The sequence below is a fragment of the Bos indicus genome, chromosome 15 (genome assembly GCF_029378745.1).
Source record: "Bos indicus isolate NIAB-ARS_2022 breed Sahiwal x Tharparkar chromosome 15, NIAB-ARS_B.indTharparkar_mat_pri_1.0, whole genome shotgun sequence".
In the NCBI taxonomy this organism is placed as follows: Eukaryota; Metazoa; Chordata; class Mammalia; order Artiodactyla; family Bovidae; genus Bos; species Bos indicus.
The window spans coordinates 28,949,608-28,977,067 of record NC_091774.1 but is presented as its reverse complement, the minus strand read 5'-3'; the positions used below and the strand labels follow the sequence as shown (position 1 = coordinate 28,977,067).

The window sequence follows — 27,460 nt, the reverse complement described above, 5'->3', positions numbered from 1 at the left end:
CTAGTTTTAGTCCCTGTTCTGCGATTAGACAAGACGTACCTGAGCAACTTTGAGCAAAGCATACAAATAATTAGGGCCTCTACTTTCTTGTCTGTAAAATGGGCATAATAATCCTCAGCAACTCCTGGCCAGGAAAGTGCTTGGAAAGAGCCCCAGGGCTCAGGGCCGGGCCTGCTCTTGTCAGCCCTCTCCCTGGCCCATCCCCGCTGCCTTCCTGCGGACCCTGGCCCTGCCTCCCTCCTCCTGCCCCAGAACATCTTGAGGGGACTGGATGAGTTTTGAGTAGGGGTCCCTGGGAGCTGCAGAGACACAGGCAGGTGGCAGCAGTGGCCACCTGGGGTGTAGGCCTGGTCCATAAAGGGGTGAGGGTTCACAGCTCCATTTGCTCCATTTGTAAACCCAGAGACCACGCCAGGGGTGGATAGGGTTAGATAGGAAGAAATGCCTTAGGATTGGCAATGCTAAGCCAGGGAAACGGCCCTGAGTCACCCAGGCTTCGGCTCTGCCCTGTCCCCCTCCCTCCCAGGGAAGGCAGAGGAGCCTCTGGTCTGCAGGTAGGTTGTGGAGAGCCTGGGCCTTGGTCCTCTGAGTTCCATTCCTGGGTCTGCTGCTCACCGGCCAAGGCCAGGAATCAGGCCGGTTCAGGTCCGGGCTCTGCCCCTTGCGTCCAGGACCAGGGGCAGGAAGTCTCCCCGCCCTGTCCCCCACCTGCTCAAGGCATCTGCCCTGAGGGTGAGGTCAGGCCTCCAGGAGGGATGCTGGAACCTCAGCAACTGCTCTCCAAGAATTGAGGAAAGGAAATGAGTTAGTGCTCTAGTAGGCTAGACATCAGGAAGGACTTCCGGGAAGGTGGAGTGGCAGGCAGTCAGCGGCCGTGGAACCGCCTGTTCTGGGGGTCCCGGAAAATGAGAATACCTAGCATGTCCTATGACGTCTGGAGTCAGGAAGACGGAGTCAACGGCCTGTCTCTGACGCTGTGTTCCTCTGGTCTTGGGGCCGCGCTAGGGGGACACACTTGGGTGGCTCCCCACATGGGCCACTCTGTCTGGCACCTGGAGGTCCCTGGTCCGCGGGCTCAGAAACTCTCCGCCTGCCTCCTACCCTGTCCGACACTAGAGCGCTTGTGCTCCTGGGGCCTCCAGCCCCTGCTGGGGTATCACTGTTTCTCCCCTTCCCCCAGCTTCTCCTCCACCCCCAGCCCCCACCTCCCAACCCTGGGAAGTCTTTGTGCTGGGTGACAGAGGCCCAGAGTCAACAGTTTGAAAGAGTCTGACTGGAGACGACTCACCCTTCCACCTGGCTCCTTGGGCACCGAGCCCCCGGGTTGGTTCCATCTTACAGGTCCCACCTCCCTCTAGACTCAGAGAAGAGGGACCCACGTAGGTCTCCTGCCAGGACCCCAGGGCTCAGCTCATCTCTGCTTCCTGCTGGTCAAGGCCTAGGGTGGGCAAGTTGGGACCTATCTGTGAGTGAAGCCAACGTTGGGGACAGGGACCCTGCCTCCCATGGCTGCTCTCAGGCTCCTGCTCTGCCTCCCTGGCCCCTGCTCCCTCCAGCCTCCCCCAGGTCTATGCACCCCCATCTTCCTCTGGGCCTTCGCCACTGCAGGCCCCTCAGCTCTTTCTCTCTTACGCAGCCCCTGCCCGTCATGATGGGGTAACAGGATCAGAAGCTTGTGATCAAATCCCAAGACCACTAATCCTTTTAGAGGTTTTAGGCATGCTCTTGAGTCCCTCTGAACCCCAGTTTCCTCATGTATAAACTGGAGATAAAATTTTCTGTCCAGCTTGTTAACTAAGAGCCTTGTTTAAAATGGAATAAAGGGTATAAAAGCTCTTTGCAAATTGTAAACCCTGAAGAAATGCAGGAAGTTACTGTGGGCCTTCTTGATATTCTGGGGCCAGATTCTACTTGCTCTGAGGGGGCCTGGTGAGACTCCAAGCCCATCAATTAACTGAGATGTCAATTTGGGCATATTCTCAACCACGTTGACGCTCAGTTTCGAAATCTGCAAAATGGAGTTAATAATACCAACCACGAAAGCTGTTATGAGGTTGAAATGGGATCAAGTAAGACGTCTGATGGGCTGTTAAATTTGTTACAGTGATGAGCATTTATAAACCGGGCTCTGTCATATTGATTCCTTGCTTATCTGGGGGAAGGAGACAAGATCAGTCCCATTTCGCACGTGGGGAGACAGGTTCTGAAGGGTTAACTCACCTGCCCGAGCCAGTTAGGCATGGATGTCATCATATTTGAACACAGATTTTTCCATCTGAAGGCCAGTATCTTTAACAAACAAACAGACACCTACCCACCCGCCATCACCAAGCGTGATGGTCACCAAGCGCTTACTCTACATTCATCACCCATCACTGCAATGCTATGAGGCAGGGTGACCAGCTCACTGTACAGATGAGGAAACCAAGATGTACAGAAGTTAAGTCACTTTCCCAGAATTACCACCTGGCTTCGAGAGTACTGGAGGGCTCCTGACTACCAGGTTCCACCCGAGATCCTGACAGACCACTGGGACCAATGCTGTTTCCCACCAGAAAGTTCCACAAGGTCGAGATCCCTGTAGAAACCCCTGGCCGCACCCCCAGATCCCCTCTGGTGCTCCCAGCCCTGCAAGGCCCCAGCCCTGATTCTCAGGCCACGTCACAGATGCAGAACAAGCAGCCCATGCACAGGGTTCAGAGAGAAGATGTGCCAGGAGCCTCTGGCTGATGACTCAAGGAGGCGGGGGACTCAGATGCACGCAGGTGTGTGGCAGTTCCGGACTATGGGGTTCTGGGCAATCTGTGCTCTGAGCCTTGGATTCCTCATCTACAAAATGGGCTTCTAAATGTGTCAACCTCCCAGGGATGGAGCGAGGACCCCAGGAGGCCACAGATACGCAGGTTTATTGTAAACCCTAAAGTACCACTCACTGAGAGCTATTATCATATTATTGTCTTGAGTTATGGGAATTTCCCCTGAGGTGGGGGTAAACTTATATTATGAGCATCACAGACGGAGGCCTGGTAGATCAGTGGGGATGCCGCCATGCCAAGGTCCCGAGCAGGTGCTGAGACTTGGGTGACTGGTGGGAAGGAAGGACGGGACCCTGCCCAGCCTGAGCTTGTCCCTCTCATGATAGGACCTTGGTCTGGTCTTTGTCCAGTTCCCTCTTTCTCCAAAGATGAGCTCACCCCACCTTATAGCCCTCTGGTCATGCCCCAGGGCTGTTAAATCTCAGCACAGTGGGTGCTGGGTGCGCCAGTGCAAAGGGGGCGAGGAATGACCGTTTCCTGCTGGACACAGGGCAGAGATTTCCTATTTTATCTCAGTGAATCCTCAGGATGATTAGTCCTATTCTACAAATTAAGAAAAAGGAAAGTTGAGGGGCTTGTCCAAAGTCACACCTCGGGTGAGACCTAGGATTGGGGCCCAGGTCTGCCTGACACCAAAGCCAGTGCTGTGAATAGAGGCATTGTACATTCACACATATTCTCACCTCCTCTCCCTGCTCCGACTCCTGTCCTGTTGCCCTTGAGGCTTCCAGGGGCATAACCTGTCTTTGTTCTGTGGAGCTCTAGAACGGGGGTAGGAGGGAAATTTGAGCTCTGGTTCACCTGGGTCAGCAGCTGCTGCAGGTGCTCTTCACATCCCTAAACACACACGCGTGTGTCGCTGCTCTGCTGGCTGGGGCATCTGGACCACGTGTACTTACCCACATCTGTCAGTGAACCCCAGTGACTGGTGACTCCTGGGATAGTCACTCCTGGTCCCTGCCCCTGGGAAGCTGAGTACAGTCAGGGACGTGACATTCCTTCTTGGATTCATCTCACAGCCTCCAGAAAAACAAAGAAGTAACTAAATCCGTTACCTCTGACTCTTAGAAGATGGAGTTTAAAAAAAACTAACCCTGTCTGGTAGGCTTGATAGTGCTGACTTGAGTCTGATGTTCTGATAAGCAGAACTTTTTAGTAACTGGGCTGCTTACTAGTAATGTCAAATGCATTTAAGCACAGCGGTCGGTGAAAGATGAAAAGGAGGTGCCTGAGGTCCAGAGCCCATCCCCTCCTCACAGCCCTGCTGACTGTACCCCCAGCGCAGGGACCCTGAGCACAGGTCCCAGCTCCCTTTCTTCCTGCTGCTCCCCCGTTCCCTCCTTGGTGTTCAAAGTTCAGCAAAAATGAGAATGAGGGGCAGATGTGACCCCCTAGGCCAGGCTAGCCCCCAGCTCCCCCTGCTGTGCTGGGGACTCCTACAGGGGCTTAGAAGGCAGAGGTGGTGCGAAGGAGGGCAGAGACCTCTGTAAGGGGCCAGGGAGAGGAGAGAGGAGGCCTAATCTGGTGATAGGGCCTGGGCATTCTACAGGCCAGGGCGTGGCTGCCACCAGAGGCTGCTCGAAGACTTTCCATCAGCCCTGGCTGCTCACCAACTCCCAGTCCCAAATTGAGTACACCCAAAGTCTTAGGCTCTCCACGGAGGAACAGCGCTGGTGTTCGTGGATCACCTGCTCTAGCCGCAGCTGCTTTAATGCTCACCTCCCTCCTGAGAGAGGCTGCAAAGCCTCCTGGTTGAACGTGACCTTCAGAGCCCAACTTTCTGGGCTCACATCCTGGCTCTGGCTCTCAAACACGAGAGTTTGACCAAGTTTGATCAATCTCTCTGCTTCTGTTTCCCTGGCTGCACAATAGGGATAATCAGAGTTCCCTCCTCATAGGGTTGTTTCTCAAGATCAAGTGAGTAAATAAATGTAAAGCATGTTAAGTCCTCTGAAACTACAGATTAAAGTGCTAAATGTAAATGAATGAATCACTTCTCCTATAGCTGAATAAGGTTAAGGACCTTGGTCACCTTCTTCCCCTGCATTCTACCTCTCCTGTTGTATTGTTGTGTGTGTGTGTATGTGTTTGTGTGTGTGAGTGTGCATGAGTTCCCTTGTTACTGAGAAAAGTGGAGAACGAGGCAGGTCAAGGCTTTTCTTAAGCAATGCGTCTCACACTTTTTGATGACAGCTCAAAGTAAGAATGATGTTTTATAATCTAAGGATGGGATGCCAGGGAGTGAAGAGGGAAGAAAGGGTGGTAACTCCCAGCTCAGAGTGAGGTCTGGTCCAGCAGCCTCTTTTTTGAGGGTACCTAGACACATGTCGCCCCTGGAGGAGGGCATGGCAACTCACTCCAGTATTCTTGTCTGGAGAATCCCATGGACAGAGCAGCCTGGTGGGCTACAGTCCATAGGATCACACAGAGGTGGACTGAAGTGACAGCACAGCACAGCACAGACACATACAGCCAAAGCAGATGCCCCATGCTCTAGGCAGATGGCCTAGTGCCCTCTGCCCACCTCTCTATAAGGGGAGAGACCACAGGGAGTTGGGGACAGCAGGCTCTAAGCTTTCATTCCATCCTCAGACACTCTCTTCCCTGTTTGGGGGCTCTGCTCACCCCTTAGCCACCTGCCCCAGGACCTCTGTCTGCTGGGTCAGCAGGGCTGACTGCTGGATGAGTTAATAGAGGAGTAGCCTGAGGGACAGCCTTCCATCTGCTTTCAGAATGCCTCCCCAGCAGGGACGCCTCCACCCCGGGCATCCCCGGGCCGAGCACCTGCAGCCCGGGCATCACCTTCCAGGTCATCGTCTGGCAGGTCCTCGTCTACCATGTCACCACTCACAACATCATCTCCAACTCGAGTGTACCTTGTCAGAGCCACGCCAGTGGGGACTGTCCCTGTCCATGCATCTCCTGCCGGGCCCACACCAGCCGCCAGGGCCGCCAGGGAGAGCCCAGGTAAGGGGACTCCTGCAGGGAAGGCAAGAGGGACAGGGAAGCCACCCGAAGGCGGAGGGGGTTTAGTGGGGGTGAATCTCCAAGTTGGGCCCTCTCTGCTTCTCCTCTGTTCTTGGATGACAATGTCTGGGGAGGAGGGGGGATGGTCTGGATGGGCAGTGGGGGACCTGGGGAGGTGGGGGCAGAAAGGAACCATGACACACAAACCCAAGACAGTGGGAAATTGGGGTGAATGTGGTAAAGCACAAGAAATCAGGACCAACAAAACAGGTATGACTTGGGAGGCTGCACATACTGGGTCAAGGTGCAGATTTTGAGGGCCAGAGCTCCTGGTTAGAAACCAGGCCTCTTTCCTAGAGCTGCCCTGGAGGGTCTGCCAGGGAAGCTGGGGTCAACATGGGAGTACAGCGATGATCAAGGGCCTATCTGTGGGTGGAGGAACAAAGGGAGAGATTCTGATCAAGCAGGCACTCCCCACCCCCAACTTCCCAAGCTGGCCATTATGATTCAGCCCATAGGGGGACATGCCAAATGGGCCTCAGGGACTGGCTCTGCCCTTAATAAAGCAGCCCTTTTGCCCCCATCCCAAATTTTCCCTCCTCTTGCCCTCGAGTTCAGTCTGCCCCAGTACAAACAGGCCTGGAGAAGGATCTCAGATCTGGGGCTCATCTTGCCCTCTGAAGAGTCAATGAGGCACTTTGGTATAGAAACCTTTGGCATCAAACACATTTCATTTGAATCCCTGTTCTGCCACTCACTAACCAAGTAACCCTGAGCAAGTCATTTAACTTCCTTGAACCTCAGCTTCCCCATCTATAAAATGGGTATAATAATGCCCAGTTCACACAGTTGCTGTCAGAATTAAATAAGATACCACACACAAATGCCTAACAGGCCCATAATACATGCTAAGTAAAAGGGAACTTGGTATCAGGCAGGAATGTACCATATGCTGGGTGGAGAGGGCCTAACTGGGTCCTCCTGGACCAGCCTTCTTTCCCTACCCCGGCTCCTCCCTGCTGGACTCCCCTCTCACAGTCTCACCCTCCCCTGCTGCTGGCCTGATCCTAGGTATCACCTTGCCCAAGTTCACCTGGCAGGAGGGCCAGAAGCGGCTGCCGCTCATCGGATGTGTCCTCCTTCTCATCGCCCTCGTGGTGTCGCTCATCATCCTATGTGAGTTTAACAGAGGGAGCAAGCCTGGCCCCTGGTCATTGCAGGGTAGAGTGGGGTTGGGGGATGTGGGCACCCAGCAGGGAGACAAGAGTGGGGAACACACACCGGCTGCCGTGTCCACAGAGGGATGTTCCTACAAGTGGCCTTGAACCCTGGCACCTCCAGGCCCCTTGGAGGTGGGTGGGTTGAGAGGGTGGAAAGTCAGAGGAACGAGGAGTGGGTCCCTTCTGTAGTAGTTCACCAGTCTGAGCTCAGTTTCTGTGTCTTCAAACGGGATTAAATCCATTCATTCATTCAAGTTAACATGTGCTTAGTAAAATATCCTGAAGATTTCTCTGGGTTATGAGGAATAAATGAGCTAATGGCACAGTGCCTGACACAAAATCCCACTCTAAAAATGTGAATTATTTAAAAAACAAGCATTAAAAACATTGATGAGGTAAAGGCCCCTTGGGCATTTTTGGTCAATGAGATCAAGTGTTCAGGGGTCCAATCTCCCTGAAATCCACACCCTCTTCTTGAAAAGACACTCAGGACCTGTGCCAGGACTCCCTGCTGGGATGTCTGCTCTGAGCTCAGCACAGTGGCAAACCTTAGCGGGAAGCAAAGGGGAGTACCCACTGTACCCCCCAGTCCTCGGGGCGAGTACAGTCCCCTGGGAGACAGAGATGGAAATGATTAAGGCCAAGTGGATTTGAGTATTACCATCAGGAAGAGAGTACAGCTCTGTGGGTACGGAGGCAGGGGACAGCTCCTGAAGATGAGGACCCAGAAGATGGCAGGGAGGGGAGGATCTCCTGACAGGGCATCTAAGCGGGGTGAGCGGCTGCAGGAAGTGTGTTGGGGGGCCAATGGGCAAGTTGGCATGGGGAAGGACCCGATTCGCCAGGGTGAATACTCATCTGGGGACCTGCAGGCTGTCCTTGGGTTGGGCACGGCTGGGCCACGTTGTAGAGAGCTTGAAGTGCCAGGCGGAGGGGTGAGGATTCTGTTACAGAGGCTGCTCAGGGCGGTGAAGGGCGGGCTGGGCGACTGCAGGGAAACACCCAGCTGGCAGGGCTGTTTGAGGAAGAGAATCACATGAAAGAAGTAGCTGGTTACAAGTACAGCTTTAGGACCAGATAGACCTGCTGCAGCATCTCGGCTCAGCCACTTAAGTTAATGAACTTCCTGAGCCTCAGTTTCCCCACCTGCCTGACAATGCCCATGAAGGTGTCAGCACAGAGCCTGCCTCGTGGCCTCCATGTGAACCTCCCACCAGGATGCTCGACCCTATTCCCTCCCTTCCCCACACAGGGCACACGCTCCAGGGGAGGCCCCTGGCAGTGCACAGAGAGCAGCAGGAAATAATCCTGGGGGAGGTGAGAGGGCAAGCTGGGCAGGGGGGCTCTCAACATGATTTCACAGGATTTCCTGAAGTCCCCTGACCTCTGGACTTCCCGGGGAGGTGGTCACTGAGTAGCTCAGCAATGCGGTCAGGACTAGAGCCCCCGCCTCCTGAGAGCTCTCTGCTACACATCAAGGCGATCCCAGGAGCCTCGGTGCCCGGGGTGGGCGTGGGTAGAAAGACCAGGGCACAGGAGGAGGAGAAGTCCAGCAGGTTAAGGGGACTGGTGTCTGAACCAGGGAGGAGCAGTCATACAGGGTGACCTCCAGCTGGTGAGACAGCATAGTGGGGCCAGTGACAGAGGCGGGGGTCAGGGCTGAGAAACAGGTTGCAGACAAGAGGCAGGGTAAGGGGTCAGACCCTGGGCTTCCTCAGGCGTCCAAGGTGAGGAGTTTCCAGGCAGGAGGCATGACAACTCCCCATATGGAAAGAGCTCTTAGGAAGTCGCGGAGCTGATGCTCACATATGGTTTGTAAAGCTGTCGGCTTTTCAACCCAACTTGTGCATTCGGGAATCAGCCACCTAGAGTTGCTCGCTGAGTGGGAAGACACTTTTTTATTTATTTTTGGCTGCGCTGGGTCTTTGTTTCCGTGTGTGGGCTTTCTCTAGTTGAGACAAGCGGCGGGCTGCTCTCTGGCTGCGGCGCACAGGCGTCTCATTGCCGTGGCTTCTCTTGGTCTGGAGCACGGGCTCTAGGGTGTGCAGGCTCAGTAGTTGTGGCTCACAGGCTTAGTTACCCTGAGGCAGGTGGGATCTTCCTGGACCAGGGATCGAACCTGTGTCCCTGCATTGGCAGGTGGATTCCCAACTGCTGGGCCACCAGGGAAGTCCCTGGGAAGACAGTTAAAGGCCTTGAGACAAGCAGTGGGGCAAGAACTGAGCCTAGGGGATAGCTCTTGCTTATAGAAGAGGGAGGTGGAAGAAAATCTAGGAGCTTTCGAAGCTGGAAGGACAACCTCTGAGAAGATGGGGCAGGCAGTGGCTGCAGATGTGTGTGCTACGACCTGCAGCGCATAGAGATGCTGGGGATGCTGGACTGGGTCTGAGAAGGGGCCTCCGGGATACTGAAAAGGAGGATTTCTCTGAACAACTCTCTGGCCAGCATGTAGGGCAGGAGAGCTTCCGGAGTACTACCCATCTCCATACCTCCCTCCCTTACTCTCTCTCTTTCTCTCTGAGTGGCTGCTTTTGAGTTTGCCTGGTGCTGTCCTGCTTGCAGGAGCTTTCTGGAACATTCCAGAGCATTCCTGAGCAGCCTTTCTCTCCATACAGATGGGGGACGAGAACCCCAGAGCCCAAGAGGGATTGCAGGTCGGTGTCTGAGAACCCCCAGGGCCTTGGGCTGCATTGTGTCATGTCTCTATGGGGCTAGCAATGACCCAGCTTCTGCTTTATGTTTTTTTTTTTTTTTTTCCAGTTTACTTTTGGCGGGGCCACACAGGGGTCAATTACAAAGAGCCAAGAGAGAGCTGTCCTAGTCACGCTGTGCGCTGTGATGGAGTTGAGGACTGTAAGCTGAAGAGTGATGAGCTGGGCTGTGGTAAGGAGGTTGGATGTGTGCGTGTGTTCGTGCGTGCACTCTGGGGGCTGCAAACTGGGTTTCAGCTCAAATGGGAGGTGATGGACAGAGACCTGGAGGATCTGGGTTCTAGTCCTAATAGACTGGGGTCTGGAACCTGGCTTTGAGTGTGACTTGGGCGAATCACTTACCTTCTCTGGGCTTCAGTTTCTTAATTTGCAAAATGTGTGGATTGGACAAGATAAGTGCTTCTCAAATAAAATCTGACAGCTGCCAGCAAAGCAGAGCTGCTCTGCAGCTGGAGACAAGTGTGGGGTCCGAAGCCTTGTCCGTGTACCCCTTCTCTTTGCCCAGCAGGTAACCTCTGACCTGCCACATCTGTGGTTTCATGAAGGTCAGTTTGTAAATGAAGCCGCAGATGAGACAAAGACCTCTTTAAGTGGTGTCCTCAGTGGTTTTTTACAAGCGTCGTCTATGTACAGCCCTGATGTGGGTGTCTGTGGGTACATAACCTGCCCCTTCCACCCGTGTGCATTCATGTGTCCTTGCCCACAACCACATCCATCTGTGGCTGCGCAGGTCTAGTGAGCACTCAGTTGGATCAAGGTTCCCTTTGTCACACTCTTATTTGGGCACGTCACTGCCCTCTTGGGGTGATGCCTCCTGGCAGTGCTCACCCCTTCTCCCAGCAAAGGCTCCTGGGTCCTGTTGGACAGAGAGCTCTCTGCTCTGCTCCAACCCCTTGCCTTGGCTCTGCCCTCACCGAGCATCTTGGGCTCTGAGCATGGCTGATGGCCATCCTATCCCCGGCCAAGCTCCCAGATGTTTGCAAGGCCTCAGCAAGAAGCCTGGGGAAGGAGCATCTCAGAGCCTCACTCGGTTCATTCCTCAAGAGCTTGGAGCCTCCTGGTGTTGAGGACCCCCCTTGCCCTTTTCTTGACCGGCAGTGAGGTTTGACTGGGACAAGTCTCTGCTTAAAGTCTACTCTGGATCCTCCCATCAGTGGCTTCCTGTCTGCAGTGACAGCTGGAATGACTCCTATTCGCAGAAGACCTGCCAGCAGCTGGGTTTCGAGAGGTACACCTTCCCCACCAGTCTCTGCTTCAGGGACGTCTCAGACTTTTCACACGGGCATCTCAGGCTTACTGAGGGTCAGTCATACCAAGAAGACTCTTGGGGACCAGGGCTGAGGTCACGAGCTCATAGTGCCCTCAAGTTATTCAAAGGAACAGTAGCCTGGGGAGCCCAGGTCTGGGGGCAAGCTGTTTACAGGAGGCCAAAGTAGTTATTTGCATATATGGAGCAGGATGGCACTCCTATACGGTTCTTTGCGTCAAAGCACCCTCATGCCCACGAGCACATTCAATGGTCGCGGTGGCCTTGTGAGGTGGGTGTGTATTTGGGCAGGTCTTGTCTTCTCCTCACATCTGATAACTAGAAGGTCAGGCTGGGCAAACCCTTCAGTGGACTCTGAGCAGCTGCAGCTCGAGCTAGGACTCATCAAATGAAGAGTGAGATGGGCAGATGTGGCCAGGTAAAGTCCTTAGCATCTTTGGCTCTAAAGATCTGAAACAGGAAGCTGGTACTAGTAGGGGGAGTAGGGAATGGGGTTTACCATGACCTTCCAGCTTAAAGGAGCCCTCCATTTCTGGCCACATAGTCACCTCCATACTCCCTCTTGGTCTGGGTTTCAAACCAAGTAGTTTGAGGGGTTCACTAATGTGTGTGAAGTTCTGGGGAGAGGGTTTATTAAGGATCTCACTGTGGGTTCTCTGTAGAAGAAGCACCTGGAAAACTAGGGCTTGGGGGCTAGGACTGAAAACCAGTTCTCTGCCCCCATCTCAGAGTTCCCATCTGTGAAAGATGACCTGGGTGATCTAGTTGGAAGATGACAGACATGGTTTATCATTGAGTTGTGTGACCTTATGCAAATGTGAACTTCCCTTGGACTTCCATAGATAGCGTCATTTATGCAAAGAATATTCATTGAGTTTTTATTATGTGCCGGACACCCAGACAAGATCCCTATTGTTGGACAATCTCTGGTATGGTGTGGGCGAGAGAGGCTTTAACCAACAATCACAGTGCTGTGTGATGTGTAATGGAAAGAATACGTGGAAAGCATTATGTACACACAACAGAGAGGGTGCCTGACTGCACTTGGAGGTCAGCAGAGCAATGGAGGAAGAGCACCCGCAAAGGGAAGCTTGCATGTAAGGGTGTCCCATGTCCTAGAAACGCACCAAAGTGCCACACAGATAGCAGTCCATGGATCACGCAGAGCAGGATCACCTGGGGTGCTTGTTAAAATGCACCCTGAAATAAAAATCTCTGGAATTAGGGTTTCAAACCCTTAACAATACCCCAGGGTGGTTCTTAGGCACACTCTGGTCTAAGGAGCCAAACGGTTCTCAGGCTTTAATCTGCAAACCCATAACATGGAGATTATTAAAACAAAGAGCATGGCTCAGCAGGTCGGGGGCGGGCGGGGGGCATGGGGTGGGGATGCTGCTGCTGTGGGTCCATGGATCACAGTCCGGATAGGAAAGGGCTCAGTCCATGTTTCTCAAACTCCAGAGTGCAGCGGGATCACCTGGAGAGCCTATTAAAACTCAGAACCAGAACTGTTGATTCAGCAGGTCTGAGACAGGGCCCCCAGATTTGCATTTGTAACAAATTCCCAGGTAGTGCTAACATTGTCCCCAGAGATGGGACCATATTTTCAAAACGACTAGGCTAGTGTGTAAGGCTAGTGGGGGGAGTAGTGGAATATGTGGGTGGGGTCTGAGATCATTGGATTTTAACTGCCTCTGGCCTCTGCAGCAGGGCTGGCTGGGACTCTCATGCAGGCCCGGGGACCAGGGGTGGGCGCTTTCTCAAGGTGGTTCATTCCTCTCCCCTCTCCTCCCTTGCAGTGCTTACTGGACAACCAAAGTGGACAATAGGAATGTTGACAGCAGTTTCTCAGTCTCTGAATTTAACTCCACCATCCAGCAGAGCACCCACAGGTATGTGGGGTGGGCATGGCTGTCTGCTGCCTCCAGGAGTCTTTGGTAAATGTCCAAAGCATCTCAGAAACAGCTCTCGTTCACTACCTGCCTCCTGACTTGGAAGTCATCAAAACTTGGTGCACAGGGAGAATGGCATTGAAACGTGTAAAATATCATGTATGAAACGAGATGCCAGTCCAGGTTCGATGCACGATACTGGATGCTTGGGGCTAGTGCACTGTGATGACCCAGAGGGATGGTATGGGGAGGGAGGAGGGAGGAGGGTTCAGGATGGGGAACACATGTATACCTGTGGTGGATTCATTTTGATATTTGGCAAAACTAATACTATTACGTAAAGTTTAAAAATTAAAAAAAAAAAAACAAAACTTGGTGCACAGAGCACCTCGAAGTTAGGGGCGCCCAAAGAATTTACCTGGTTGCCAAAGACAGTGAATGAACTTTGGGGCCACTGATCAGCCTGATGTTGGGACTGAAAGCCACTGCAGGGAGGGCGCTCGGGGTGGAGAGGGAGAAGCATCTCTGGGGTGGCAGTGGGGAGGGGGAGTGCCAGGTGCAGGGAGTCAGAGGCAGGGAGGCCCATCTGGGGAGCATCACCCTCTCTCCCCGCCGGGCCTCACCATCTGTCACTCTGCACTGCAGCTGCTCTCGTCCCAATGCCACTGGGTGGAGGGGGCTGGGGGGGTGTTGCTCCACCAGCTAGCAGTGTTTACCCTGGGGAGAGGAGAGAAGAAACCAGGCTGTGAGAGAAAAAGACGTGGGGAGGGAAGGAAGGCAAATGAGCTGCCTCCTGGATTCCTGCTTTGTGCTGGGTGGTTCACGTGCTGCATTGCTGGTAGGGCGTTGAGCAAGTGTCAGAGGAGAGTTGGGCCACATGTTTAGCTGCAGAAAGATGCTGAGACAGTGAAGTCATGAGTTCAGAAGACATGACCTAGCCCGTATGTGCAACCTGCCACAGAAAAACTGGGAGGTGGGGAGAAGGGTGGGGCTGGTTTGCATTAAGCCATCCCTGTCTCTAGAGAAAGCACAGGAAGGGTCTGTCCTACTGGGAGGGAGAAAGGTCAGAATCTCCATCTTCTTGTGCAAAGGGGATAGGATAGAACTTAGCAGGAGCCAATCATGGAAGGCTTCCTGGAGGCGGTGGCTGATGTGCCCTTTTCTCAACTTTTGTATCTCCTCCTGCAGGTCTGATTGCCCTTCCCAGCAGTATGTCGCTCTACAGTGTTCCCGTAAGAAGATGCTCTTCCTCCTGGATTGTGGCCAGTGTGGGGTGGGAGTCGGGGGACAGAGGGATGGAGTCCCTGTGGAAGAGGGCTAACCCTGGGGATCAGAGCCAGGAAGAGGGGCTTGAGCAGCAGGCCTGTTTCAGGGCCAGGGTGCCTGTAAGTCATCTGGATAGACACTCTCAGGGCAGCATTTCCCCTTCTGACTCTGCTCAGCCCAGCAACCTCACTATTCAAGTGTCCTGGATTCTGGGCAGGGGGCAGAGGATTGAGACAGCATGTCAGAGCTCATGGTAGGTGAAGAGCTGGTTTTGAATCTTGGGTCTGACCACAGGGCCCAAACCGTTAACCAGTCCACGAGTGCTGTGTTCTCATGATGACCAGGTGGGGTGCCCCCCTGAGCAAGTGGGCACAGTGCTATGGACAGAGCCCCTCAGACCACCGCTGGCTCTACACTCTCTCCTCCTTCAAAGGAGAAAGGAAACTCTGTGCATGATTCCAGGGGATGACTCACTCTGGAACATGTTTGGAAATGTTCTCCTGGGGCACAGGGCCCCCAACAGCACTAAATGACCCCCTGAGAAACCATGTGAGCACCAACTACTTGTGCCTCATGGGAAGGACTTTTCTCCTTCATTCTGAAACCATCCAAATCACATTGCTCATCAATTCAGGGTTGTGTTAGACTTGGTCTGCTTTCCAAAGCTCTTGACAGCAGCCCTCAGGTTCACCATTGTGACCCTAACGCCTGGCACATCACCCAAAGCAGGGGGTACTTAGGAAGCATTTGTTGAATTATTGGAACAACAAATGAGTGGGAAGAAAGAGGATTTCCTAGGATCAGACTTTCTACTGGATGATCCCAGAAAGCCAACCTACCATGTGGGAGCTCTGTGTTGGCAGGAAATAGCTGTGCTGAATCAGATTAAGTGGGCAAAGCAGCCTCCGTGGGTGGGTGGTGCCCTCATGCCTGAGCTTCTCTGGGCCTAGGAGCATGGTAGCAGCTCTAAGAAAAGCAGACTTCATAGTTCATCTCTTCTGCTTCTCTCCAGACTGTGGCCTGAGGGCCATGACCGGGCGGATCGTGGGAGGGGCGCGGGCCCCAGAAAGCAAGTGGCCATGGCAAGTCAGCCTGCAGTTCTCCCGTACCCACATTTGTGGGGGCACGCTGATCGATGCCCAGTGGATTCTCACCGCCGCCCACTGCTTCTTTATGTAAGTGCCCGAGGGTGCCGTGATGTGACACGGCTGAGGGTCTGGATGCCAGGAAGGGCTGAGGGCAGACTGACTTCTCTCTGTGGAGGGGGACTTTGGTTGTAAGCCTAGCCCCGAGGACTGGGAGGCACATGTGTGGTGAGGACCATGATTCGGTCCTGGGAGTGTGAGCTGGGGTTACTTATGCTGAGCCAGTGCAGAGAGAGAAAATACCATTGCTGGCTTCAGGGGAGAGAGAGGGGAAGGTAGACGGGAGGAATTGGGAGCCTGCCCTAAAGAACAGGGTGAAATAAAGAGGTTTGGGGCTTGTGGCTGCTTTCAAAACCTGGACGTTACAGGAGAGGAGCTGGAGACATCGGGAATGCTGTCCCAGGAACTGAGGGACTGGGGCTGTGGGCAGGGCAGTGCAGTCAGCTTTCAACAGTCACCAGCCAGGCTTGTCCTTCGAGTTGGTGGACAGGAAAGGGCTGGGAGACGAGGCCTCAAGGGCACCGGCTTCCCCAGCAGTGAGTCTTCAGTGGGTCACTTTGTCCTGTCGAAAGCCCCATTTCCGCTGAGAATACTACCACTGAGATGTGTCCTGTCCACTTCATTGGATCCTTGGTGGCATCCAGAGGAGACAGTGGGGCCAGTGGGGCCAGTGTTCCCAGAAGTCTTACTCATCTCCTCCCATTTTCTATTTTTAAAATGTTATCTATTTATTCATTTATGGCTCTGCTGGGTCTTCATTGCTGCATGTGGGCTTTCTCTAGTTTCCGCAAGTCGGGGCTACTCTCTAGTTGCGATGCATGGGCTTCTCATTGAGGTGGCTTCTCTTGTTGAGGAGCAGTGTTGGGGCTTCAATAGTTGTGGTGTGTGGAGTTGTGGTTCCCAGGCTCTAAAGCGCAGGCTCAACGGATATGGCACATGGGCTTAATTGTTCCTCGGCATGTGGGATCTTCCCGGACCAGGGATTGAACCTGTGTCTCCTGCATTGGTGGCTTTACCACTGAGCCACCAAAGAAGCCCCCATTTTCTATTGTAAGGTACAGAACCACCAGTTCAGAGCAGCTGTTTGAAAGTAGAGGATTGTTCTAGACCCCTGGGCTAAGATAGAGTGCCCCCTCCAGAGGTCATTTCATCCATCCTCCTGCCTCCAAGCTGGTGCTCTGGTTGAAGCTCCTTGTGTGCAGCAGATGTTGCCAAGACCTCTGCCAGATGGTAACTGGCCCATGCTCTCTGTGGCTTTGGCAGTACCCGGGAGAAGATCCTGGAGGGCTGGAAGGTGTACGTGGGCACCAACGACCTGCACCACCTGCCCGAGTCAGCCTCCGTCGCCCAGATCATCATCAACAGCAACTACTCAGATGACCAGGACGACTATGACATCGCCCTCATGCGGCTCTCCAAGCCCCTGACCCTGTCCGGTGAGTGAGCCCCTGCTCAGCCAGCACCCCTCGGTGCCGAACCTCTGCACTTCGTAGCATCCACAAACCCATCCCAGGGTCCAGAGCTTCCGCATGGCAGATGTCAGTCTTCGAGATCATTCAGTGGAACTCTATCTTATAATTGAGGGGACTGAGACCCAGAGATTGGAAATAAACTTGCCCCAATGACTCCTCTTCTATTTCAAGTTGGTGACAGAGCCAGGGTTTAGGCTCTGGGCTTCATTAAGATAAACAAATCGAATTGTTTCACTGGTACAGCCAGCACTTGACAGAGGCCAGACACCATGGTAAGTGTTTTACATCTACAATTTCATATAGTCTTCATTACCAGATCCTGTGAAGCAGGTACTATTATTAGCTTCATTTTCCCTTTGAGGAGAAGACCTTTAGAGAGAGAGAATTCCCCGAGGCCATGAAGTAATAAGGAGCAGCTTCAGGACTGGGTCCAGGTGGGTCTGCTTCGCAGGCCAACGTTCTTCCCACACTGCTCTGTACTGGCACATTGCCAACACCAAAGTTGCGAACACAATCAACATACCTATGCAACCAAACAGCCAACTGCTGCAAAGTTGGAGCTGAGACCTTGAGAACTAAATGGGGCTACAGAAAGGAAATGCTACCGAAATTCTCAGGAGATCAGTTTTCATTCATTACTTCACCTGCCCATTTGTTCACGTATCAAATACAGTGTATCTACTACCTAACGGCTCTGCAGCTCCCCAGCAAAGAGAACAAGACTGATGGCACGCATAAACAGCCGCTTAGAAGCTAGTGATGTGATGTCAGGGGCCACCGGGGGAGAGGGGCACGATGGCACAGATGTGAGCAGCTAAACAGTCTTGGCAGGCTAGACAGACTTTCAGAAGCCTTGGAGGGCTTCCTGGTTAGTCTAGCCTTTCTGGCGCTCTGGGCCTGTGAGCTGGCCTTTCCTGGCACATTAATTGCGGAGGCGGGGTTGGTCCTGAGTCAGAGCAGTTAGCTCATCAGAGTGGTGGGGGGAGGAGGAGTCCAATCCCCAACGCAAGATTCGGTTGGGTGGGGCCAACCCAGAGCCACGCCCACCTCCGGCCACGCCCACGCTGTGAGCCCTCTCTGTGAGCGGAGGGGTGCCCTACTGCCGGTGCCTTGCCCCTTATGCACACATAAAAGGGGGTAGGCATTCTGCAGGACCAAAATAGGCCTTTCCAATCTTGTCAAACACAGACTCCATTTGGCTAACCGTCCGGACCTCGCTTGGCATCAACCCAAACCCCTATTAATATTATCTGATATTCCAAATCCAATTAAATAACTTGTAAAATGAAATTTAAGTTATTATAGCATTACATGTGCTTTTCAGACTACAGCAGTCCCTCCCTAGACTCTGATAGCCACCCCTTCCTGCTCCCCACTTCTGGTCAAGAAGCATCTTTGTAGCATCATAAATCATAGCTAGGGTTTATGTTGGAGAAGGCAATGGCTCCCCACCCCAGTACTCTTGCCTGGAAAATCCCATGGACCGAGGAGCCTGGTAGGCTGCAGTCCATGGGGTCGCACAGAGTCGGACACGACTGAAGCAACTTAGCAGCAGCAGCCCCAGCAGCAGCAGGGTTTATGTAGTCCTATGGTCAGACCATGTGCCCTGATTTTTGGTTTAGAAATCAGAGCAGATTTTCTTAAACTGCCTGGTAGGCTGAGCACTTTGAAGTCACTGTACTAGCTGAGAAAGCTTGTGAAAACTCACTGATAAATTTAATTACCCCTTAAAAAACCCAAGTAGATATATACTAGTGTTACATGTTTTTAAGGCTGTATGTCTCAAAAATAGGTATAGACTAATTTTTTTTTTTTTGCGATACAGTAGGTTCTTATTTTTTTTAATTAATTTATTTTTTTATTGAAGGATAATTGCTTTACAGAATTTTGTTGTTTTCTGTCAAACCTCAACATGAATCAGCTATAGGTATACGTATATCTCCTTCCTTTTGAACTTCCCTTCCATCTCCCTCCCCATCCCACCCCTCTAGGTTGTTACAGAGCCCCTGTTTGAGTTTCCTGAGCCATACAGCAAATCCCTGTTGGCTATCTATTTTACATATGGTAGTAAGTTTCCATGTTACTCTCTCCATGCATCTCACCCTCTCCTTCCCTCTCCCCATGTCCATAAATCTATTCTCTATGTCTGTTTCTCCATTGCTGCCCTGTAAGTAAATTCTTGAGTACCATTTTTCTAGATTCCATATGTATGTGTTAGAACACGATATTTCTCTTTCTCTTTCTGACTCACTTCACTCTGTATAATAGGTTCTAGGTTCATCCACCTCATCAGAACTGACTCAAAGGCATTCCTTTTTATGGCTGAGTAATATTCTATTGTGTATATGTACCACAACTTCTTTATCCACTCATCTGTTGATGGTCATCTAGGTTGCTTCCATGTTCTAGCTATTGTAAATAGTGCTGTAATGAACAATGGGATACATGTGTCTTTTTCAATTTTGGTTTCCTCAGGGTATATGCCTAGGAGTGGGATTGTTGGCTCATATGGTGGTTTTATTCCTAGTTTTTTAAGGAATCTCCATACTGTCTTCCATAGTGGCTGTATCAATTTACATTCCCACCAACAGTGCAAGAACATTCCCTTTTCTCCATACCCTCTCCAGCATTTACTATTTGTAGATTTTTTGATGATGGCCATTCTGACCAGTGTGAGGTGATATCTCGTTGTAGTTTTGATTTGCATTTCTCTAATAATGAGTGATGTTGAGCATCTTTTCCTGTGTTTGTTACCCATCTGTATTTTTTCTCTGGTGAAATGTCTGTTTAGGTTTTTTTCCCACTTTGGGGTTGGGTTGTTTGTTTTTCTGGCATTTGGTTGTATGAGCTGCTTGTATATTTTGGAAATTAACCCTTTGTCAGTTGTTTCATTTGCTATTATTTTCTCCCATTCTGAGGGTTGTCTTTTCACCTTGCTTATAGTTTCCTTTGCTGTGCAAAAGCTTTTAAGTTAATCAGGTCCCACTTGTTTATTTTTGTTTTTATTTCCATTACTCTAGGAGGTGGGTCATAGAGGATCTTGCTTTGATTTATGTCATTGAGTGCTCTGCCTATGTTTTCCTTTAAGAGTTTTATAGTTTCTGGTCTTACATTTAGGTCTTTAATCCACTTTGAGTTTATTTTTGTATATGGTATTAGGAAGTGTTCTAATTTCATTCTTTTACATGTAGCTGTCCAGTTTTCCCAGCACCATTTATTGAAGAGGCTGTCTTTGCCCCATTATATAGTCTTGCCTCCTTTATAAAAAATAAGGTTCCCATAGGTGCATGGGTTTAATTCTGGGCTTCCTATCTTGTTCCATTGGTCTATATTTCTGTTTTTGTGCCAGTATCATACTGTCTTGATGACTGTAGCTTTGTAGTATAATCTTAAGTCAGGAAGCTTGATTCCTCCAGCTGCATTCTTCTTTCTTTCTCTTCTTTCTCAAGACTGCTTTGGCTATTCAGGGTCTTTTGTGTTTCCATATGAATTGTGAATTTTTTTTTTCTAGTTCTGTGAAAAATGTCGTTGGTAATTTGATAGGGATTGCATTGAATCTGTAGATTGCATTTGGTAGTATAGTCATTTTCACAATATTGATTCTTCCTACCCAGGAACATGGTATATCTCTCCATCTGTTTATGTCATCTTTGATTTCTTTCATTAGTGTCTTGTAATTTTCTGTGTACAGTTCTTTCATCTCCTTAGGTAAGTTTATTCCTAGATATTTAATTCTATTTGTTGCAATGGTAAATGGGACTGACTCATTAATTTCTCTTTCTGATTTTTCATTGTTAGTATACAGAAATGCAAGTGATTTCTGTGTATTGATTTTGTACCCTGCAACTTTGCTAAATTCACTGATTAGCTCTAGTAATTTTCTGATACTCTCTTTAGGGTTTTCTATGTACAGTATCATGTCATCTGTCATCTGAGAGATTTACTTTTTCTTTTCAATCTGGGTTCCTTTTATCTCTTTTCCTTCTCTGATTGCTATAGCTAGGACTTCCAGAACTATGTTGAATAATAGTGGGGAAAGTGGACACCCTTGTCTTGTTCCTGATCTTAGGGGGAATGCTTTCAGAGGCATAGACTATTTTAAGTCGTATTTCGTGGTTTTGGTTAGTAATTGGTGCCATGTCTTCATTTACTTTTTGTTTACACTCTAGCAGATAAATGTGTTAGACTCCCAGTTTATAGGAAAAAAATTTTACATTTATCCTCCCTCCCTCCCTCTCTGCCCCCTCCCTCCCTTCCTCCTTCCCTCCTTCCCTTCCTTTCTTCCTAGGAGCACTTTATATGTATCAGGCACAATTCTAGGTACAGGAAGCTGCAGCACGCATAACACTGCGAATATCCTCTCTAGGGCTTCCCCAGTGGCTCAGGGGTAAAGAATTTGCCTGTAATGCAGGGGACTTAGGTTTTATCCCTGGGTCGGGAAAATCCCCTTGAGAAGGAAATGGCAACCCACTCCAGTATTCTTGTTTGGGAAATCACTTGGACAGAGGATCCTGGCGGGCTACAATCCATACGGTCGCAAAAGAGTCAGACTAAGCAACTAAACAACAACAGCAAATATCCTTTCTATTAACTCTTTTCCACTTGCAAACTGGTCAGTGCTCTAGTCCACAGGGGAACGATAGTCCTCATAGGGAACTTATGTACTGATGCACAATAGCACCTTCTGTATGATTCTGAGTGCGGGAGCAAGTGAGCAGGAGTTTAGTGGGCTGTGCCTCTAGGGGTTTGCTCTTCGAACTTGGTGAGGTTGTCTCACCCTGGAGGGAGAGCCTCAGGCCCTGGCCAACCAGGGTTGCCCTCTCCAGACCAAGCAGGACCCACCATTGCGACATCTTGGCAATAATACCAGGCATTTAGCCGGCACTGCTCCTTGCTCTGGGGGACAGGTGTGGAAGAGACTCAGTGAGGACAGCCGCTCTTGGAGTGGAGTCACCCTCAGCCACCCAGTATCAGCTTGGCACAGGGAAACTCCAAGGCACATGCATATGCCCACATGGCACCACTGAAAAATCAGAATGTCTGGGGGACTCTGAGAGTACGCTGAAGACTGGAGGGTCAAGATAAAGTGATTGAATTTCTTGCCTGGTCAATTGAAGGCCTTGAAAGATTCAGGAGCACTCTAGGGGTAAGGAGGATGTCCTAGGATGTTGGTATTCTTGTCCCTCCTCGCACCCCTCCAAAACCTCCAGCCTCTTCCCTTCACTGATGTCTTGAGGTCTTGTTGCAGCTCATGTCCACCCTGCCTGCCTCCCCATGCACGGACAGACCTTCGGCCTCAATGAGATCTGCTGGATCACAGGCTTTGGCAAGACCAAGGAGACAGATGGTGAGAGGCAGATGCTAGACTGTGTGTGTGTGTGTTTGACTATATACATGAGTTTGTTTTCTTTTTTCTTTTACTTGTATTTTTTTGTGGCATTTATTTTCAGGCCATTTTTGTTTCTTCAGTATCTTCTGGGGTATCTTTTTCTTCTGTGCAACCTCCTCTTCTGGTTTAGGAAAACCTGCGCTTTTTTAGTAAGGATCATCTCCATGTGGCAGGGAGAGCTCATGTACGGGTTGATTCGACCATGAGCTCTGTAAGTCCTGTGCTCCATCTTGAAGGCTTTGCTTACTTGGGTGTGCTCAATGACCAGAGAATCTGTATCTAAGCCCTTAAGTTCATCATTACTCTCTGTATTTTTGAGCACGTGCTGTAAAAACTCAGCACTCTTCTTGGCCCACTGATCCTTTCCAGCCCCACTGTTTGACCTGAGCACACGTATCAGCTCCATTATTGTGACGACAGAATGGAACACACTGCTTTTTCAAAGTGACACCCTTCAGATACTTGGTAGCTTTTCAGATATGCATACCCTTAATGGCCTGGGCAGTTTCGTTAGTGTTCTTAGAGTGAACATGAAGATTTGAACCTCTTGGTTTGCACAATTTTGTGGCGTCTTCTGGATCAAGTGAATAGTGAACCATTTTTAGAGGTCACCTCAGGTTGCTTATCAGAAAAACTATACATGTGCTTCTGTATATGGGGTGATTTGTAGGGGTATTGAGATGAGGGTCTACCTAGATGAAGGTTTGGGTATATAGATTCATGGGCCTGGATATGAATGTGTGTATATACACACCTACATATACATCAAAGCCGGGCTTCCCTGGTGGTTCAGTGGTAAAGAGTCTTCCGGCAATGCAGCACACACAGGTTCAATCCCTGGGTTGGGAACATCCCCTGGAGAAGGGCATGGCAACCCACTCCAGTATTCTTGCTGGGAATTCTTGCATGGACAGAGGAGCCTGGTGGGCTACAGTCCATAGGGTTGCAAAGAGTTGGGCATGACTGAAGTGATAGCATGCATGCAAGTGTGCTATAGGGTGAGCACCGGGCTGGGCATTTTTGCCTAATTTGGGGTCCGGAAGCCTGCTGGTGATGATCAGGGGGGCTTTTGGCAATGGTTACAATGGGACTTAATCAGTTTTGGAGGTGGCCTTGGTTCTGGGCTCCATGCCTGTGGCCTTGGTGCAAAGCCTCTCACCTGTGATCTTGGGATAGGACTCCCAAGTGCTTGGGATAGCACTCAGATATCTTACTAACCTCATCTAGAAAGAGTCAGTAGACTGAGCCTAAAGCTATAGTTGATGAAGAAATGAAGAAGCAGCAGCCGCTCATTCTGGCTGGAAGAGGAGGCCCTTTGGTCCTTTTGTGATGTGACCTACCTTGTTTTTGTCTGGGCTGAAACAAGGTTAGAAAGTGGTTTGGTCTTCCCTCACTTCATCATGATGACTGGGCGGCCTTGTCTGGTGTCAGTTCTGTCGGATTGTGGATACTGGGCAGGAAAGCACAGTAGTCAGCTGGCCTTGCCGTGAGACTCATGAGACTGGCAGGTGTCAAGACCTTGCTCATGGGATGAAGTGACTGGCTGGGAGCAGCCTTGTTCTGACCTTAGCTCTCTAACTGACTAGCTGGGTGCCTGTGCATGCCTGCTCTGTCGCTTCAGTCGTGTCTGACTCTCTGCAACCCTATGGACTGTAGCCCACCAGGCTCCTCTGTCCATGGGATTCTCCAGGCAAGAATACTGGAGTGGGTAGCCACACACTCCTCCAGGGGATCTTCCCAACCCAGGGATCAAACCTGCATCTCTTATGCCTCCCGCACTGGCAGGTGGGTTCTTTACCACTAGTGCCACCTGTGACTGTGGGCAAGTCCTTCTTCAGCCCTAAATTTCTCCTTCTGTAAGTGGGTTCATCACACCTGCTCTCCTTAAAGCACATCATTACCAAAAGCAAATAAAGTGATCTATTGTGTTGACTGAAAAGTTCTTTTGGGTTTTCGTTCTATCTTTTCTGTTTTGAATGCAGAAAAGCATTGTGCGCGTGTCAGGCAGCCTGATAGGCTTGTGGGTTTGTCTCTGCATGTGTGTCTCTGTTCTGTGTAGTGATTTGTGTCTGGTGTGAGGCTGTATGTGCTCCTGTGTCCTGGGTGACCCACCATGGGAATGGTGCCCTCCATGCCTGGGAGGTTGCCAGTCTGGGGCCTGGGGTGGGCAGCTGGAAGGCCTCAAAGCCGCCTGGAGTCTCACTCCCTTCCCACCCTCTCTCTCCTCCACCCCACCACACTGAAGAGAGGACTTCCCCTTTTCTCCGGGAGGTGCAGGTTAACCTCATTGATTTCAAGAAGTGCAATGACTACTTGGTCTACGACAGCTACCTTACCCCGAGGATGATGTGCGCGGGGGACCTGCGAGGAGGCAGAGACTCCTGCCAGGTGGGCTTGCTTCTGCGTGGGGCTCAGTCCTGGGACCCAGACGGAAGGGAGGAAAGTTGGGGTGCTGTAGTCGGAGGGAGAGTCGGGGGCCCACCGTTTCCTGCTCAAGGGCCACCTTTCCCACCCTGCTAATGGGCGTGCTCCCTCGCAGGGAGACAGCGGGGGGCCTCTGGTCTGTGAGCAGAACGGCCGCTGGTACCTGGCAGGAGTCACCAGCTGGGGCACGGGCTGCGGCCAGAGGAACAAACCTGGCGTGTACACCAAGGTGACGGAAGTGCTCCCCTGGATATACAGCAAGATGGAGGTGAGAGCCCTGCTGGAGGCATGTTCCCAGCAGGCGGGGATCCCCCAAGGTGGGGTGCCTGGAAGCAGGCCTGGCCTTTCCCCAGGGTCTTGGCCAGGTCTCCGCACCCCTCTGCTGTTGGGTGTGTTCAGAAGTTGCCAGGATAGGACAGGACAGGTGTCAAATGTTGGCCAACCCCAGCTGCCTGTACTTCTTCCCCTCCTTTTCCTCCTGCAAAACAGAGCTCAGAGGGTTGGAAAGGGGTGGGGACCAAGCTGGGGGCCAGCCCCCAGGATCCCTCTCCTCTCCCCAGCAATGGCCACTTGTGAATCACACACGGAGTTGGGGAGGCCTCCCCTCCCTGGCAGGAGGTTGGTCTCCCAGGAAGCTGGGCAGCGGGAAGGGGAGGTCTACCCCACTTCTGCTGACCCAGTCCAGCCGCTGCCTCCCCTGGACCCCCATCCTTCCTGTAGCTGTGCCGGCCCTTCCCTTCTCCACCCAGGCAGAGAGAACTTGGGTAGGGGTGGGGAAGGTTGCTCTGCAAATCCAGGGTGGCGGGTCTCTCAGAAACCGCTTCCACCTTGTCCCCTTGGCTGCCCCTCTTCTCTGAGGGACAGTGCCCCGTGGCAGCTGGGCTGAATTTTAGGCTCTGAGCCCGCATCCTGTCCTGTGCACACCCAGCCCAGCTTCACTCTGTTCTCTCTCTTTTCGTCCTCAGAGGGAGATGCGCTTCCGGAAATCGTAAGCAGCTGTCCTGCGTCATCTTACAGAGTCCGCCGTGAAGACTCTGGCCAAAGGGACCGAGCCATTTGCAACCTCCTCTGGGCTAAAGGCCACCAGACACCATCGTTACTGCCACCTCCACTGTCTGCTGCCTCTGTGAATACACACGTGTGTGTATGTTTACATGTGTGTGTCACTGCTCTCCCACGGTCCTCAGAAATCAGGAGAGCTGTCAGCTCTTCCCAAACCCCCGGCTGGAAATCACCTGAAGACAACCGTTTGGGCCCCAGGAGGGGTTCCCCGACACGGAAGTGTCCATCACGGATGGAGGAGGCGGAGCCCAGGGACGGTCTGGAAGGCCATGTCAGGAATTCTTGTTTCCCCACCCTCACTGGAGACTAGTCCAGAACAGGCAGCCCCCTGTGGCCCAGCCATCACCGCCAGCAGGGGACAGTATCAGATTTCACCGAGTGCCTGGACCGCCTCTAGTGGGAAGATATTCCTGTTGACCTTCGGCCCATCCCGCCCCTTCTCAGCCCTCTCGCTGGATGCGGAGAGGGGCCGCGCCATGGCTGTGCACGCTGACCACTCAGGACAGGGCTTACTGTCTTCATTCGGTCACAGGCTGTTGGAGGCAAACTTCATTTCATTTTTATATTCAATAACAGAAATAAATGTATTATTTAAAGGTTCTCCCAAAATTCCAGGAGCCAAGAGAGCTAGCCACTCAATCGCCCCAAGAACTCCGAGGGACTCCTGGCAGCTGTGTCCCCCTGGCATCCCGTGGAATGCTCTTGGCCTCAAGGGGCCAGATGAAGGGGCCCTTTGAGATACTCAGGGAAGCAAATCCATTACCAAGACGGCCACAGTGCTGCTGTATCCGAGGGCTGTATCCGAAGGAACCGATGCTGCTTCTCTGTTGGCCCCAGAGCCTGGGACAATCCAGGCAGACGGGCATCTCTGGTACACAGGGATGTCCTGGAACTTTGGAATTTCTTCTCAGCTTTCCTCGTCTTTCACCTTCTCAGGGACACAGTGTTGCCATGAAAACTGCCTCAGAGAGAAAGCTGACTCTGTCCCCAGGCTGCCTCCAAACTGCTTTTCTGAAGAATATGAGTTGCCGCTCCGGCTGGGCATCAGTGAGTTTAGCCTCTGAGTCAGCTGAAGTCCCGGATCTTCTGCATCCTTTTCTCTGGGGCACTTGGTCCTCCCGCTGTCTCCTGCCTCCCTTGGGCCTATCTGGTGGTGCTCTGACTCCCAGAAGTGGGGTCCAAGCAGATCAGCCCAGCCCAGCTCAGGCAGGTGGCTGCTTGGGGGATAGACTGTTCTAGAAGAGCAGCTGGGATTGGCTAGCATGGCTCCGAAGGTTCTGAGGGGGCTGGTGATATGTTATCAAGGCTGGGGCTGGGAACAGCGTGTTCATGTCCACAGCACCCCAGCAGATCTTCAACAATAAAAATTATGTGACCTGAAAAATTTGTCATTGGATGTTTCAGTGGTACCGTGGGTAGAAAACTGAGGCTGTCTACCCAGATGCTCAGGCATCCTCAGTTTGGTTCTTAGTTTTGGTTCCTCAGCTTTGGGTTCTGCTCATTTAATCATGATTCATTTATTTATTCCTTTACCCACCATACTGGTGCCTGCCCTGTACTAGGAACTTGTACCAGGCCCAGGAGGTACAAAAACAACAGTGGTCCTCAGGAACTCAAGGTCATGACCCAGTGTGATGGAAGCTGTGATTCAGTGTGGACACTGTGCCTGGAACACAGCCTGCAGCCTCACCTAGAGAGGTCAGGGAAGGCTTCCCAGAGGAGGTGAGGTTTGAAATGAATCTTAAAGAGTACGTGAGTCTTCACCAAGCAGATGGGTGGGGGGAAGAGCAGTCCAGCAGTCCTTTTTGCCGCCTTCCTCTTTCTCTGCC

General features: G+C 51.6%; 1 protein-coding gene across 1 annotated transcript in view; it reads left to right on the top strand.

The window, feature by feature from the left end:
* TMPRSS13 (transmembrane serine protease 13) overlaps positions 1-27,001 on the top strand; it is a 32,986-nt gene extending 5,985 nt beyond the window's left edge. Inside the window, exons 2-13 of the mRNA XM_070803492.1 lie at positions 5,549-5,783; positions 6,855-6,959; positions 9,764-9,886; positions 10,813-10,942; positions 12,781-12,873; positions 14,062-14,105; positions 15,152-15,314; positions 16,548-16,720; positions 22,005-22,103; positions 24,391-24,533; positions 24,685-24,837; positions 25,535-27,001. Coding sequence (XP_070659593.1) covers positions 5,549-5,783; positions 6,855-6,959; positions 9,764-9,886; positions 10,813-10,942; positions 12,781-12,873; positions 14,062-14,105; positions 15,152-15,314; positions 16,548-16,720; positions 22,005-22,103; positions 24,391-24,533; positions 24,685-24,837; positions 25,535-25,561 — 1,488 coding nt within the window. The 3' untranslated portion in view covers positions 25,562-27,001. The remainder of the gene's footprint in view (positions 1-5,548; positions 5,784-6,854; positions 6,960-9,763; positions 9,887-10,812; positions 10,943-12,780; positions 12,874-14,061; positions 14,106-15,151; positions 15,315-16,547; positions 16,721-22,004; positions 22,104-24,390; positions 24,534-24,684; positions 24,838-25,534) is intronic.
* The last annotated feature ends 459 nt before the right edge of the window (positions 27,002-27,460 follow it).